The sequence below is a fragment of the Cebus imitator genome, unplaced genomic scaffold (genome assembly GCF_001604975.1).
Source record: "Cebus imitator isolate Cc_AM_T3 unplaced genomic scaffold, Cebus_imitator-1.0 Scaffold71, whole genome shotgun sequence".
NCBI lineage: Eukaryota > Metazoa > Chordata > Mammalia > Primates > Cebidae > Cebus > Cebus imitator.
Window position 1 is genome coordinate 3,308,076 of NW_016107386.1, and position 15,852 is coordinate 3,323,927.

At 53.0% G+C, this 15,852-nt stretch overlaps 1 protein-coding gene across 5 annotated transcripts in view; it reads right to left on the reverse strand.

Moving 5' to 3' along the window:
* PAX2 (paired box 2) overlaps positions 1-15,852 on the reverse strand; it is an 84,063-nt gene that overhangs the window by 35,177 nt on the left and 33,034 nt on the right. For all 5 annotated transcript variants that reach the window (XM_037739526.1, XM_017531238.2, XM_037739528.1 and 2 more), the window contains exons 4-5: positions 14,654-14,739; positions 12,894-13,013 (exon numbers count right to left, since the gene is read on the reverse strand). In XM_037739526.1, coding sequence (XP_037595454.1) covers positions 12,894-13,013; positions 14,654-14,739 — 206 coding nt within the window. The remainder of the gene's footprint in view (positions 1-12,893; positions 13,014-14,653; positions 14,740-15,852) is intronic.

Below are 15,852 nucleotides of genomic sequence, written 5' to 3' on the forward strand. Positions count from 1 at the left end.
GAATGGAGAGCTTTACCACTACCACCATTCGATGTGGCAAATGCCATTACTCCTATTTTAAAGATGAGGAAACTGAGATTCAGAGATATGATGTAATGAGCCAAAGGTCCCAGAACAAGTAGGGAGTGGAGCTGGACTCACATCTGGACATTTGGATCCCATGTCCCATGCCTTTCCCTCAGCCCACATGACTGACTCAGTGTAAAGCAGTGCCATAAACAAACCACGGCCGCTGTCTATCTCTGATCTATGTCCAGGCAGGGCTGTGGCCCTTCAGGCAGAACTGCTGGAGGAGACAGTTCTATGGTGGGTGGCAGATAAGAGAGGATGACCCTTAAGAATCTCACACTCTGCCTTATCACCATTCAGCCCAGCCAAGGCCTCTCTCAATCTCAGCCACTCCCAGGCTCAAGCCCCATTTCCTGCTTGCCCTTCTAGCCCACTTCCCCAGATTCCTATGGAACACATAGCCACGTGGCTGGGCATTTAACCAACAGCCAATTGTCTGAGTGACGTAGCCTTGCCTTCCCCAGTAGACTGCAAGCTCCTGAGAGCCACATCCCGGTTCTCTGCTCCTTTCACAGCTCCCGACACAGTGGGCGCCTGGGCCCACACTGATACAAAGATCCCCAGAGAAGATGTCAGTTTCCTCAATGTCTCACCTATGTACACACCAAAGCAGTCAAGGAATCTTAGCTCTCTGAAAACTGCCCGAGGACAGAGGGATGGTCTGAGGGGCCCCTTAGGGCCCTGGCATTTCCTAACCAACCTGTAGAGAAGAGGGAGATATGGAGGAAACCTAGAACCCCAGGGAACTGGACCAGCACATTTATTTTCCTTGCTTTGAATAACTTAGCCCCCCGGTTACCTGCAGAAAAGAGCATGGGACCCACTGCCAAGTCACAGTCAGCCTGGTTGCGTACAACCCATGTATGAAGAAGTGGAATGAGGGAGAGAGGGTACCGACAAGGAGGAGGGAGCTGAAGGCCAGATGCCTCAGGAAGGGAACACACGGGTCATGGGAGAGGGAAGACAGATCCAGGGGAGGAAGGAGAGGGGTTAGCCTGGAGTGGGTTTAGGGGAATTCCTCGAGGCGATGAACTTTCCCGCCTGGGATTACTGGGTGTGCAGTCCTGGCCTGGTGCAAAGGCTGGTGTGAAAGGAGGGCTCACAGAGCGTCCGGCTCCTGGGACCCTAACCTTTCCCTAGCCTTCTCTGGGCTCTCAGGGAGAGGGTGAAGCCTTCTGCCTGGTGCTGTCCCCATGTGGCTCCAGCAGGGGCCAGAACCAGTTAGAAATCTCTGGAGCCAAGAGGAAAGGGGGCTTTGTTAGCTCAAAGGACACAAGCAAGGCGAAAAATTACATAGCAGGCCGCCCTAAGTATGCTTGTTTAGAGAAACTGCTTGCATTTATGAAGTCTTTGGTGCGGAAAGCAGGGTTGCAAATGACTGCATCAGAGCGACAGTAAAGGCCATTAATTTCCTGTTATGTTTTCCTGTGTTGGGGGCTTTATTAATTTAATTTTACACTGTCGAACAACAGCGAGAGCTGACACTGCCACACCGCCACGGCTGGGGTTTTCTTTTTGTGTGTGTAGCAAGGCTTTGCCTGACATGCAAATCAACGCTATTACCAGAACCAATAAAGATGTGTGGAGGGAAGAGGGGAGGGAGGGGAAGGGAGACAGCAGAAGGGGGAAAGGACCAACGCCATCCATGGCCAGTTTCTGCCTCTTGTGCCTAGCACCTCCTGCCTTCCCAAGGCGTCCTCTGCAGTCAGCAATTTCTGATTATCCTGCGCTTTCCTTCCACCCTCTTCTCCCCATTCTCTGCTTTTGGATGGCTCTACCTCTGTCATCCTCCTCTGTCTTAGTTCCTGGCAGAACTTAATGGAGACACGAAGTTCCCAGAAAGAGAAGGGAGATAGACTTCTCACTGTCTGTCCCCAGCGGAGGTATGGTGCAGAAGCCACAGGGGCAAGCGACATGATGGTACCAAGCCCACAGGCCAGAGTAAAGGCCCGTGCTTCGGACTTCCTCTCTAGGCATTTTCTCCCCCACACTCCCCTTTCATCTAAAGTCAAGGGTCCTGGCCCTCTGTCACATTATTAGTGCACATACACATGAACCCATGTGCTTGTGCATGTGAGGAAGCGTCCAGAAGAACAGATACTCCAATACTCCAACTTGCTTTTAAGTCCCCCTGTGAGGTTTCAAACTTCAACTTCGTCAACCACTTATTTCCTTTGAATTAGGAGGAAAAAAACATGGTCTCTATTTCTCCTTAAAAGACTCCAATAGCCAACTTCAGTAGCTGTAAGGCACCCACGTGGTTCGGACCAAAATGCCAGAGAAAAACGGATCCCCAGCATTAGAAGAAAAAAAGAATCACTAGAGGTTCCTTGGTGTGGCATTCTGGTCCCTTTTGCTGCCTAGACCACATACCCACTGTCCAAGGCCACCCGCACTGCCCCTCGCCCAGGCAGCTCCCGCAAGCTTTCTGCCCCAGGTGGCCCACAGTGCCCTCGGCTTCCTACACCGCCAGCCCACCCAGGTGCCCACACTGCCCAAGTGCCCATGCTAGGCACTCTGCCTAGAGAGATGGAGATGGCAGGTGAGGGGGGAAGAAAGGAGGGAAAAGAACGGCTCCTGGAGTCACTCCCGGCAAACCACTGCCTGCATGCCTCCATCCCAGCTGCCCAGGCTGCCCGGGCCGAGGGAAGTCTGTGTGAGCCAGAGCGTGTGTGTGAGTGTGTCCGTGCATCTCTGCCTCTATCCCTGGCTTGCTCACTCTCCTGCTCGCACTTTCTGCTTCAGGAGCTGGTTGGCAGGCTCTGGGAGGCTGTTGGATGGAATCCAGCTCTCCCTAGGAGGAAAGCGTAAACTTCATAAACTGCATTTACTTTAATGCAGGTTCCTGGAGCTGCTTTCCACTGGCTTCTCTTCCCTCCCCTTGTCTGCAGTCTGGATCACATTCTACCCCTGCCCCTGTGTGTACCCCGACCTTACACACACGCACACACATACACTGCCCCCAGTCCTCCTGAAAAAGGTGAAGCCTGGGGCAGAAGGAGAATGGCAAGGTGGAAAAGCCCTGCCCGCAAGAGGAAGCCCCAGCCCCAGTCCTGGAAAGGTCCCCAGGAGATGCCCACACATTTGTCTCCAGTACAGAGGAGCACAAAGGGTGCTTTGAAGCCGGCAGGCAGAGCCTCAGGGAGGGAGGGGATGCTGACATTTCATGGGGGCAGCCAAATTAGGAGCCACCTGGAGGACGGGCCACTGGGCTCCAAGAACGGAAGGGAGGGAAGGCCAGGCCTCCGTGCAGGTTGAGGTTTGTGAGGCCTCTCTTGTCTAGTGCTGTCAAGGTCAGCAGGTTTGGGTTCACCGAAGGGTCAGGATGGTTTGAATTACTGGCTCTGCTGCAACTCGGCTCTGAGGCTCGTGATCTGTCTCACAGCCCCTGAGCCAGGCCCAGCCCTCCCCCAGCCCTCTATGCCTTTCCGCCCCCATAGGCAGAATGGAGAGGGTCCCAGAGAGCCCTAAGGCCACCATGGCCCTGAGGAAGGCAGGGCAGGAGGGGTCCTTTCCTGGGCTCCAGGGTGGGCAGCAGTGGTCAAGGAGGCTGCCAGGACCATTCTGCTTGCAGGCAGGGGTCTAGGGTCTCCCCAGCCTACATCCTCACCAAACCCTTTTTCCAATGGGTCCCCCATGTCGGCTGCCTGCCCTTCTCAGCTGCCTGCTTGTCTGCAGAGAAGGAGGCGCCCCAGGAGGAGAACTCAGGAGCAGCAGGGCACAGGGACAGCCTCGGCACCCATCTCCTCCTTCCTCTTCTATAGCCTGTGCTTGGGGAAGAAGGGCAGAGCTGAGGCAGCGGATTTCCCATTTGGCACCCTTGCCAGTGGGGGAGAACAGTGCCTACCTGCAGGGCTGGAAGGCAGTTGCCAAGTGAAAGACTAGGAAGTTGAAGATGTAATCTGACAAGAAGGGTGCTCATCCACGAGGGTGCAAACGTGGAGCTGGGCAGGAGTACCTGACAGCCTTTGCTGAGACAGCGGTACCTGCACCACATCCACCCCAATTTCCAGTGGTGGATGGACACATACAGCCCTCTCTAGGGCCATTCTGTCCATTCTCTCCTAGGAGAGTGGAATTGACCTCTCTGCTCTGAATTTCTGGCACTTTATGAAAAAAATATATACTCTTTTGTGCTAAATCTCAAACTACTTCCCCAAACAACCGGATGAAACTCTTCATCCACAACAGCATTAACTAGTTGGGAAGCAAAGGTAGTTGGTGGTTTGGCAAGGACTTATGTGCAGATGCATGCACCTAGGTCCATCCACACAGCCAGGGCTAAACCCCTGTGCTTCTCCACAAAAAAATACAAGTCGCCCATGCACAGGGCCCAAGATTAAGCTCCTACTGAAACATCGACAGAACCTACACCTACCTCTGGATAATGACATGGTCAATATTCAGCAGGCTCATGGCCAACTCTACCCAGGGGGTTTGGCTAAAATATGTGATCCAACTACGATAGAAATACTCCCTCCTCAGGTATGAACAGTTTAATCTCCTTGGTTACTAGGAAGATATAATCATAGCAATGAATGTGTGTTCACATATGGAGGTTTTTTTCCCATGTTTTGGTGAGTGCTGACCTTTGAACCTCAGCTCTTTCTTGGACTGCGCGTACATTAACCAGGTTTTGGGTATGAGTTGGAAAATGAACGTAGGTTGAGTCAATGCAGTTAAACTCAGGCATTGGTCTAGACAGACAGATACCATCATACGTATTTGGTTTCTGGACTTTCACAGGGCCTATCTCCTAGGGAGGGCAGAGTCTGTGATGTACTAGGTAGTACAGTGTGTGAAATCACAGAATCCCACCAGTAATCCACAGAGCACCTCTCCTTAGAGAAGCATGAACTCAGGTCTGGCACAGTGGTTCATGCCTGTAATCCCAGCACTTTGGGAGGCTGAGGTGGGAGGATCACCTGAGTTCTGGAGTTCAAGAGCAGCCTGGCCCACAGGTGAAACCTGGTCTTCACTAAAAATACAAAAATTAGCCAGGCATGGTGGCAGGTGCCTATAATCTCAGCTACTCAGGAGGCTGAGGCAGGAGAATCGCTTGAACCTGGGAGGTGGAGGTTGCAGTGAGCCAAGATCGTGCGACTGCCCTCCAGCCTGGGCAACAAGAGCAAAACTCCTCTGCTCGGCTGCCCTCTGCCAGCAAAAATGCCTTCTTACAGTGCTGAACCAGGGTCTGGGAGGAGAGCAAAAGCAGAGAGAGAGACCCTGCAATTCCCTGCCCAACTTTAGAACCCTGGGAGCCAGCTTCTTCTCCCCAGTCTTCTCTAGGAAAAGAATCAGATGGCTGTGTGCGTGTGTATTAGGTAGTAAACAGACATAATTGTGCCCAAGTGCCGGATTTTTGTTTACCCAATATGGTGCAACCTCGCCATGTCTTCTGGGCCCTCCTCAGCCTCTCTCCAAGCTCCCTCAGGCTAAATCCCATCCCACTAAAATAGTGCGTACTCAGCAAAACTTCCCCAAGCTCTTCCCACGCAGGGAGCGCTCAGGTCCCTCTCTGGCTCTGCCAGCCCCCTGCATCTGGACCAAAAGGCGACCGAGAGAGTCAGGCTCTGGCTCCTGCCTCTGCCCTGGGCCATACCCAGCCCTCACTCAGTTCAGAGCAAGCCCACCAAGCAGCACTCACCCACTGACTTCCCCCATCGGCCTCAGCCAACACAGCAGGCTGCACCTATGTGCCCAGGGCTTGGGAAGCCAGGCAGTGGCAGCCTCTGGTCTTCCTCGGGGTCCTCCTTGCCTGCCTTTATTGACCCCAGTCCTTCTCCCGCTGCCCCTCCAGAAGGAGAGCGGGGAAGAGAGCTGGGTGACCAGGGCGCACCTAGTTTACATTAATGAGATACACCGAGTGTAATCCAGCCATGGAGGCAGCCTACAAAAGGAGGCGATCGCGGGCGGCCAGGGTGCAGAGCTGCTCAGGTAATTGGTTTATCTATCTGGAAGCAGGGGGAGCAATCTCAGCACAGACAGACTAGCAGTAAAGTCTCTTCCTTAAGGCTATTTCCTTTGTCTTTTCAATTGCTTGCACATCCATGTGAGAGAGGGAGAGAGTGTTAAAGAGAGAGGGAGAGGGAGAAATGTTAATTTGTGAATTAATGGCTTTTCTCAGCGGAATTGTAAATTCAAATGTCACCTCACACGGTGACACCACGGCTGGTCTGCTGAAGAAGCAATGATAAGATCCCCCACCTCCCTCGGTGCCCCTCCCTCCCCAAAGATAGCTGTGGAGTGGAACATGCTACTTTTAATTTGCAATAACAACACAACAGAGGTATGCAGTAATGACTGCCTTCTTCCACCCTCCTCCTGGCTTCCTTCCCCCCAGTCCAGTGGCTCCCCCATTTCCTCTCTCCCCACCCCCTTCTCAAACAGCACCTCACTTTGCCCTGGGTTCCCCGACCCCACCCCAGCCAGTGCCCAGTCACATGGGGGGGTGCCTTTGGAATTGACGATGCTGCAACCCTCTCTTCTCCTTCAATAATCAGGGAATTAATGACCCTGAAGTTAAAGTGAGGCTGATACTGAGGCCCTGCCCAGCATTGGGAAAAAGCCTTCATTGTTTTCAAGCAGGAGGCGGGCAGCAGTGAGGGAGATTCATGGATGGAGATTGAATATGCAATTTTCTTTCACCTTGCCAAGAGCTGCCCCTGGGCTGTGCCTGGCCTAAATTTTTCCTTTTACCATCTCTGCCTTATCCGGCCCTCCCACCTCCCTTCCATTCTTTCCAGAAAATTACCTTCAAAATTGATTTCCACTTTTACAAACAAATATAATGGGAACACAGGAAAAAACTTGGGCCGTGATGAATTAGGGCTGTCAGGTGCTTCCAGGTCTCCTTTGCTTTTGTTTTACTACCCGATCTGCTCTTTGTTTTTCCAAGGGCTGGAAAAAGTACCCCCCATCCAGTGAGTGCCTGACCCTCCAGGCCACCGGGGCCTCAGCCCCTAAACCCCATCAGTGGCCCAAGGCAGAAGTAATCCAGGCCCTGAGATGCTATTAGCCTCCTGGTTTCCCAGTGGAAGCCTGAGCCAACTCCTCCTTTTCCACTCTCTGGCCCTTAGGAACCCACTCGCTGAATGTTCTCTAACCGCCACCCCAAAGCTAATTTCCCTTCACCCCCACACCATGTTCCCTCTGGCCCTCATACCTCTTAAAGTCCAGACCAGATGCAAACCTCCACCTCCTCTAATGTGGGCAGGATCAGTGTATACCTCGACTAGAGCAAATAAGAGACAGACAAACACTGAGAGATCCCGAAAGACAGGCAGGCAGAAGATTGGGGGAAGGACCCCAACATCGGGAGACCAGGCTCCTCTTCTAGGGGTGACAAGGGTTCTGAGCTGCAGCTCCCACACAGCCTGGCTGTCAGGGCCTCAGTCTCCGTAGCCTTGAGCCCTAGGCCACCCCTGGAGGGACAGCCCCTCCATTAATCCGCGGAAAGCAGGGTGATGCCTCTGCCAGGGACCTCAGGTGCTCCACACACGCAGGCCTGGCTCCAAGTTCTCCCTGCTCACACAGTCACACCTGGCACTGTCTCCAAGCACATATACTACCCAGGTAAATGCGCACCTTCCCAGCGCATGACATTCCCATCCCCTTACACCCAAAGGTCTCAGAGTGGTAGAACACATGCATACTCACACTTGCACAAACTGTAAAAAAATTACATTTGGGTTCATAAAACAAACATACATTTTCCAAGGTAAATAAATAAAGCTGCATGTGGGAGCAGAAATGTACATAGATGAATAGAGGGAAAGATGCCTGCATGTCAGAAAAAGAAGGGGATCTTCTATTTATTTATACACATCTAAAATGCCTGTGGAGGCTGAAAGATGACACGTGGCCCAAGTGGGTAACCACAGAGCAGATGAACAGGTAGAAATGGACCAAGGTCCTCCCGATCCCCCATATGAGGATGCCTTTCCTCCACTGCACCGGTCCCATCCAGGTTAGCTAATCCAGCATCCACTAACGTCTGCTCTAGTTCCAAGGAGCCGCACCAAGGTTAGGGAGCCTGTGCCCAGATAAATTTCTTCCTGACACAACTTCGCTTCCCCATGAAACATAAACCTGCCAATTAGGCTTCCTTTCCCAGATACACAAGGATGCATCTTCCAAGATAAAGTCAGCTCAACACTAAATTCATGATCTCATGAAATCCTCTCCACAGTCCCCAGGAAGGAAGTGCCATTTCGGGCTCCATTTTACAGAGGAGAAGACTGAGCCAGTGAAGGTGACTTGCCCAGCTAGGTAGGGGCACCAGGATTCAGACTCTGCTGTGCTCACTCCAGAGCCCACATTTGTTCCCACTAAGCCCCACCACCCATCGATGCCCGGTTCCAGGGATGGCATGCTCACTCCTCCCCTGTGCCTTCCTTCCTGGTGGGAGTCTCTGCAGCCTTCTCTTGCCTCAAGCCAGGCTCCTAGGGAAAGCAGGTGCTGTTGATTTCCACAGCTGACTCCTCTCATTTGCTCCAAGTCTAACTTGAGCAACAGTCTTGGGGACCTCTAGGAGGGGAGCTAACTAAGGAAATAAACTGCTTCTTACAGTTATGGCTTCATCCAAAGCAGAAGGGAGCTATTAAAGGCAGTGACAGGGCTTGGCCCTTTGCAGCCATGCAACCTGCCCTGCCGGCAAACGCACAACTGCACCAGCTTGGCACCGCTCAACGGCACAATTCATTGTGCACCTAATTAATGGAATGCAAATTCACGGCCCCCTGCAATCCCACACCTCAAAGGATGATCCCAACACACCTCCCTCACAGAGGTCAGTAGACTGTCACCATATGACTTCATTTGGCCTCTTGGACAAGCTATGTAACTGCTCTGTGCTTCAACACCACCACCGATGAACAGCAACGTTTTGGGCCCCAGTCGAAAGCAACTGGGTGAAGGTGAAGAATTTCCAATTTTCAGCCTGATTGTAGATAGGGCAATACAAGAATCTCTCTCCTCCAGCCACATAAACCAGCTCACACAGTGTTCAGGGAATTGGCATCCCTTCAAAGGGCCCAGGGAATCCAGCACTAATATGCCCACCCGTCATTACGGCTAAGAAGAAGTGAAGACTTTTACATGATACGAATGGGCATCCTACCTTTTCAGACTGATGGACAGCCTGTCTTCTGAGTGCTTCAGAATATAACTTCCTCATCTGACCTGTCTACAGATGAGGAAGGGGCCTGTGAACTGGGCCTGTCTACATCCCTCTGGACTGTCTACCTGTCTCATTCTGGGAGCTCCTGGGCTCTTGGGATGAGGGTCAAAGCTTCTTGACCAGCACATTTCTCAAAGGAAAATCAGGGAGGGGTTCCATACTCTCAAAGGCCAAGGCATGGGAAGGGGTCTCAAACAGGCTCACAGTCACTGCCAGTTTCTCCCCAGAGTCACAGCTGATCAGCCCTTTCCTAATATCCCCACGGAAATGATTGCTGCAGATACTAATAATGCTGTCCATATTCCGAGTGCCAATGCCAATAATGTTCTGGGCATTATCACTGGGGACACCAGTAACTACTGCTGAGATTGTCTCCAATAATGCCAGCACGCACTGCAGTGATTGTCCTCACTAATGCCCATCACTGTGACATTGTTAGAGCTGGAGAATAGGCCGAACTGTACCCAGAGCAGAAGCCGGAGCAGCTTCCTGGAGGACAAAGAGGTTCACAGCTTGCCCTCGGGGCATGACAATTCTAGGAAGATGCCACATGCTTGAGGCCAAAGGAGGGCCAGTCTGGCAGGGTCTTCAAGGGTCCTCTTGGAGGGAGATGCACCCCTCCACTCCCTCTAGGGTCTAATCTGTTAACAAGCAGCCCCAGCCCCATCCCAACACCCCTCAGTCCCAGGTCAGTGTTCTCTTTTGCTGCAGTCCTGGCCCAATCGCTGAAGGACACACCTGGGTGTCTGCAGCCCATGCCCGAGGCTGCCTTCTGTGACTGGCCTGCCAGCTGCTTTGCTACCTTGGCCTGACTGCAGAGTTGGGCTACATCATCTTGACACATAATTATCTCCCCTATTCTTAATCATCTGAGCTGCTCCCTAATGTGAACCGGGCCTGGCTGCTTAGAAGCAACCAGAGTGGGGGAAAAGGGAGGAGGGGCTGCCACAGCTCTCTCTACCTTTGCTGTCTCCTCTCCCTTCCCACCCAGGGCTGATGGATCAGGATTGGAGGGGGAAGTCAGGGAGAACTGGTCTCCCTCATAGGGCTGGCCTCCACCAGGGAAAATACAGCTCCCTTTGGCCTGACATTGGTCAAGAGGAGTAAGTAAGAGGAGGAGAACTGCCTTCCAAAAAAGAGTGACGCCTCTGATATTTCCTGCTACCTGGCTAGGTCCAGCAGGTAAATGTTTCAGAGTAAACTTAGAGGCCCCATCATCTCTTGCTTTGGAGACTTTCCCTACTTCTTGCAACGTGTCCCTGTGGCATCACTGTCACACTGCTGGAGCATGAGCTTCCCAAACCCAGCCCTGCTCCAGTCCCTTCCTGCTCAGACTACTCCTGCTTTCAAAAAAAAAAAAAAGCCCAAACTCTTTCTGTGGTCTAGACTTGGCCTGCTATCCTGTGGCCCTAACCTGTCTCCCCTGCCTTACTGCCCTTCACATCTCTTTGTGCCTTCTATCCCAGCCGAAGCTGCCCTGCAGCTGCTGGCCAAAGGGCCTTCGGGTCACAAGGCTCAGTCTATCAGATAGAATTGCAGGCTACCATTGCCTCTGAACATTCTCCTCTTCATCCCTCAGGCCCCTCCTCAAAGAGCAGCCCTTCCTGGCCGTGTGCTCCCTCCCCAGCCCAGTTCCCGTGGCCTGCTGTCCAGACCTCCATCACAGCACGGTAACTGATGGGCCTATCTGCTCTCTGGCTCACATGCTGAACCTGCCCCACTAGAATGTAAGCCCCTTAAGGACAAGAATCATATCTTGTTCTGCTTTGGGATCCTATAGTACCAAGCCTTTCTTGAAACTGATGTGCAGGAAAGGTTCACTGAACTGAATTGATTAGAAACAATGAAGGCGATCAGTGGCCCAGGAGAGCACCCTGTTCTGGGCCAGCCAGGTGCAGCCCTGGTGGCCACAGCCTCATGCCAATGCCTCCCCACCCCCAGCCTTTCTTGGTCCACAGGAGCCCATGCAGCAGAGGGCATAGTTGGCCACAAGGCTGGCCTTGTCACAGCCTCAGACTGAAAAGGGAGAGTACGGAGAGGCATCTGTGGCCTCCCATGGGCCTCTGGGCCTCTCATCCCCTAAAACACACAGGGGCTGGTTGTTAAGGAGAGACCTTTAGGGTTTGAGGCAGATTCTACCAAAGCACTCGGGGTCACAGGGAGCTTGGCCAGGGCCTGAGCATGGGGAGCCCCAGGGAGAATTGGGACCTCAGGCCTTTTCCACAGCCTCCCCTGCCCATCAGGGGCTGCCGCCAAAACAACCACAATGAAATTTAGTGAGTGGCAAAGGCTGTGGCAGCCAAATGGGTTTGGATATTTTGGAAGAAGGAGAAATAGAGCCAGACAAGCTGTTTCCCTGTGAAACGAGGCCATTAGGGCTTCTGGAAGGAGGCCAGCGCCAGGTCATCACGGTCTTGCCAGGCCTAGGCCTCCCCTCCACGCTGTCCCTTCCACTGGGGGCCAGGCCTCTCACGCTCTCTTCCCTCAGCCTAGGCCACGGGATCTCGGACTGTGGGCCCAGGCCAGCTCAGCGGTGTCCCTTTTCTCCGCCTCTTGCTCCACGAGGCTTCCCTACCGAGGGTTTGTCTATGTGTGGGCTGACCACATAACTTATTGTCCAAACAGGACGTTTTTGAGAGAAAAGGGAGATGCTGAGATGCTGACTGGCCAAGATGCAGAGACAACAGGTGTCAATTGGGACTGTCCTGGGCTAATGGGATATATGGTCACCCCTTTATGCTCATTGTTTGAGGCTTCTGCCTCTTTTCTGGGAAATATCTTTAAAATCCTATATCCTCCAAGGGCCAGGAGGTTACCCCTTCTCCAGCAGGGGCCATGAGAAAATGGGGGAAGGAAGCTGGCCTGAGCCACTGGTGTCTCAGTTGGTCCAGGTCTGCCAGCCCTGTGGCCCCGCTTCATGCATCAGAAGAGAACCAGATGGTAACCAAGGGACCCCCAATGTCACAACATTTGAAAAACACTTTGTCCCAGGCTCGTCACCACTACTCTCCCCCTTAATTCTTTTCTTCTCTGTTCTTCCTCTTCCGTCCTCATTCCCTTTGATACCCTGCCTAACAGCCTGGCTGCACCTTCAGGTGAGGGAGAGGGCTGGGGGATTTGCAGTGGCATCTCTACTCATAGAGAAGAAGGGGAGAGAGGGGTCCTGTGTCCAGCTCCCTGTGGAGTTTGAACCGGGGGCAGTGGACATGTATTACAGAGAAAGGACACCAGGGTCGGCTGCACGTGACATCGCTCCCTCACCTCTGGACAGATTGGGATCAGGTAAGGACAAGGTAAGTTGGCCTTTCATCCTCAGGTCAGAGACCAGCTGTTCCCCCAACTCCAAAACCTTCCCAAGGTGAATGGTTCTTGCTTCTCCTCCTGGCATCCCACAGGGATCAATAGGGTGAGCCCCAGTGGCAGGTGAGGCAGCCAGGGCTGCTGAGCAGATGGTGAAGCTGATGGCCCCACCAGCAGCCGCCCTCCCTCTCTTTAGGAGCCAGCAGGGCAGTGGGGGGACGTGGGGTTTGCTACTAAAATTGATCTCACAGCAGAGCAGCTGCGAGGCCAGGCCGAAACCGGAGCTTGGAGTCCAAGGACAAAGCATGCAAAGGGGAAGCCACACCTCTTCCCTCCTCCCTACCTTCATCACGTTTCCTCTTCTCACCGTTGGAGCGAGGAATCCCCAGGATCCCATTGATGGAGTAGGATCCCACTGGGTCATTGGAGGCGCTGGAAACAGGAGGGGAGGCCGTGCTGGGAACTGGACGAGAGGAAGGAGGAAATGCCATCAGGATGGCAGTTGTGATCGTAGGCCAAAGCCCCAAGTCTGGGGGGTGCAGAGAGAAGCAGAGGACATAGGAGGGATGAGGAGTAGAGGCATGCTCCTCTACTTCCTCTGAGGTCTACTTTAGAGGGGCTTGCCTTGCCATATGCAGGCCATTATTCACTTCTGTCCAGCCCTGAGGTAAGTGGTGCCCAGTCAACCCCAGGTCTTCTCTGCAGACCTGTGGATTTCACTGGGGTTCTCAAACTCACTCTCCTAAAGATGGATGGAGTACAGGCCCAGGAAACACCAAAGCTGTTTCCATCTAGGCAGCACCTCCACGGTCCTTTAGAGAGCACACCTCCTAGGATGCCCCCTTGCACAGCTTGTCCAATCCCTGGGGCTGGGCAAACCCTTCTAATCAGGCCCCAGCTCATTGTTCTCAGTCTCCTGGGCTGAGTCTTTATCGATCCTGATTTAGAGTCTGTGGCATTCTAAGATCTGTCTCTGATTCTCTGGGAGACACAAGACTGGTCCTGATGTTCCCCAGGAGTGTGCGTTTGTCTTTCTCAGCTGCTTTTGGACTTGAAATGACTTGAGAAGCTCCTAATTTCTCCCTTCAGGCACAGATTAGTGAACCCATTCACTCCACGGTGATCAGCTCAGGTACAGCCCGGCCCAACCCTCCCTCCCAGCACACACTATAACACTGGCCTAGTAAACAACAGCTCCTGCCAACTCCCGGAGGGCTGGAACTAGCCATTTCTATGACCTTCTGGTCAAGAGAGAGGAGGACAACTGCCAAGAGGGCAGTAGGAAAAAATGTAACCACGTCCCAGCCCCTCAATCCCCAGGCCTCGTCTATGGCTACAGTAGCACCAAGTTTTTCCTTGGGCCAAAGGGAAAGTAGTCTGTGTGCGTTGGGGAGAGAGGAGGAGTGTTAGCAGGTGTTCTGGTAGGCCTGGGTCACGTCTTTGAGAGGCACTGAGCATGATTCGATGAATGAGGAGGAGAGAGAGAAGCAGAGAGATACAGAGTGGGTGAGACAGAGACCGAGCAATTAACAGAGACAGGCCAAGGGGAAAGAGGCCAGGAGGAAGGAGAGAGAGAACAGAGCCAGAGCTACACCTAAGGAGAAGAGAGAAGAGAGGGGAGGGCAGAGGGAGAAAAGAAGAGGAGGCGAGGGGAGAAGACAGAAGGACAAGGTTAAGAACAAGATGGAATGTTAAACAAAGATGGAATAAGAAAGCTGATATGAAAGAAAGAGGGCACAGGTAGGGAGACAGAATCAGATAAAAGCAAAAGATGATGGAGAAGGCGGGAGAGGGAAGGAGGAGGGGAAGAAGAAAAAGAAGAAATGCTAGAAGAGAAACACAGAGAGAGGAGAGGACAGAAGAGGATAGGGACTGACTAAGGCAGGGCAGAGGGAGGTGACACAGGTGGGAGGCAGAGAACAATCCTAGTGAACCAGCAACTCTCAGGGAGACCCTATGTGGATAGGAGCTCAGGCAAGAGGAATTGGCAAATAGGATGGGCCCTGAACCTCAACTGGGCAGGCAGTTCCCAGGGGTGGAGCTGCATTTCCTGCCTTTCTCTAGGTGGGATCCTGCTTTCTCCCCTTCCCTGAGCCCTCTTACCAATGGTGTGGCCAGGGGCGGTCACTCCTGTCCCAGCCCCATCCGGCGTTGGGTGGAAAGGCTGCTGAACTTTGGTCCGGATGATTCTGCAACAGCATCACAACAGCATCACACATCATATGCTCCCTCCTACCCTGGCCAATTCAGCCCAGCCCTGTGAAGGGGCTCTCTCCCAAGCTCCTCAGTGATCTCCTCCTCCGTCTGCTCCCTGCCTCTCTGCCCTCACTGCCTGCTACTCGGCACAGGGTTTTCCTTCTGTTGGCTCTGCGGATCCAACCTAGGGCAGCTCTGGGTGGATGCAGCCTGCCTTCTGTCCTGCTATGTGCATCAGCTGAATTATTGCTTGATTTTTGGTAGCAAGGATCATGGCAGCAGACCCAGTGAGCACAGCATTCTTTCTCTTTCTGCAGGGTGAGAACTGCCCTGTGGCATGTCATCCGCTTTTCTCTCCTCAACCACAGACACATCTCCTCCTGGTACTAGGACCTTCTGGGTTTTGAGATCATTTCAGAGCTGGCTTTCCTACTTGGGACTGTATCACAGTCCTTCAGAATCGAGAGGATGAGATTTCCCTGTATTCTAAAAGAATGAGAAGTAGCCAGGGAGGGGCTGCGTCACAGGTGACTCTTTTGTCCCCAGGACTCCCACATGGCACACAGTCCCTTTGCCAGATGTCAGGCCCTGAACAACCTCTTCTTGAGCCCACTTACTGCCCTCAAACAAGTCAGATCCCTGTCCCTATCTGGCTGGCTGGTTTGCTGGCCTCTTTTTCTGAGGGTCTTACTTGGATCGCAGCTTCTTTGCCAGCCTGGTTGAAAGGTCTGGTGCTCTCCCTGTACATCCTGGGAAGAAGGGGCCAAATCAAACATTCCTGGAGCCTGCTTTTCAGGGATTTGAAAAACCCAGGGCTCAGTGATGCCAAAGACCAGTCCCAGGGCCAGGACTGAGGAATGATCCCCCCAATCCACTGGTCAAATGAGGGGCCTTTGAAAGCCACTTTTCTGACAGCGTTGCTCTTCCCCACAGAGAGGCATGTGACACAAGCTCACCTCCACCAGCCAGGTGAGTCACAAGCCATGAACCAAGTCAGCTCTAAAAGCTTTTCCTAAGCACTTGCAGGCAGTCGGGAGAAGGCCCCTACCTCACAGTGCTGGATATGAAATTGGGGAGGGGAGACTTACACCCCCCAAAAGCTAAGT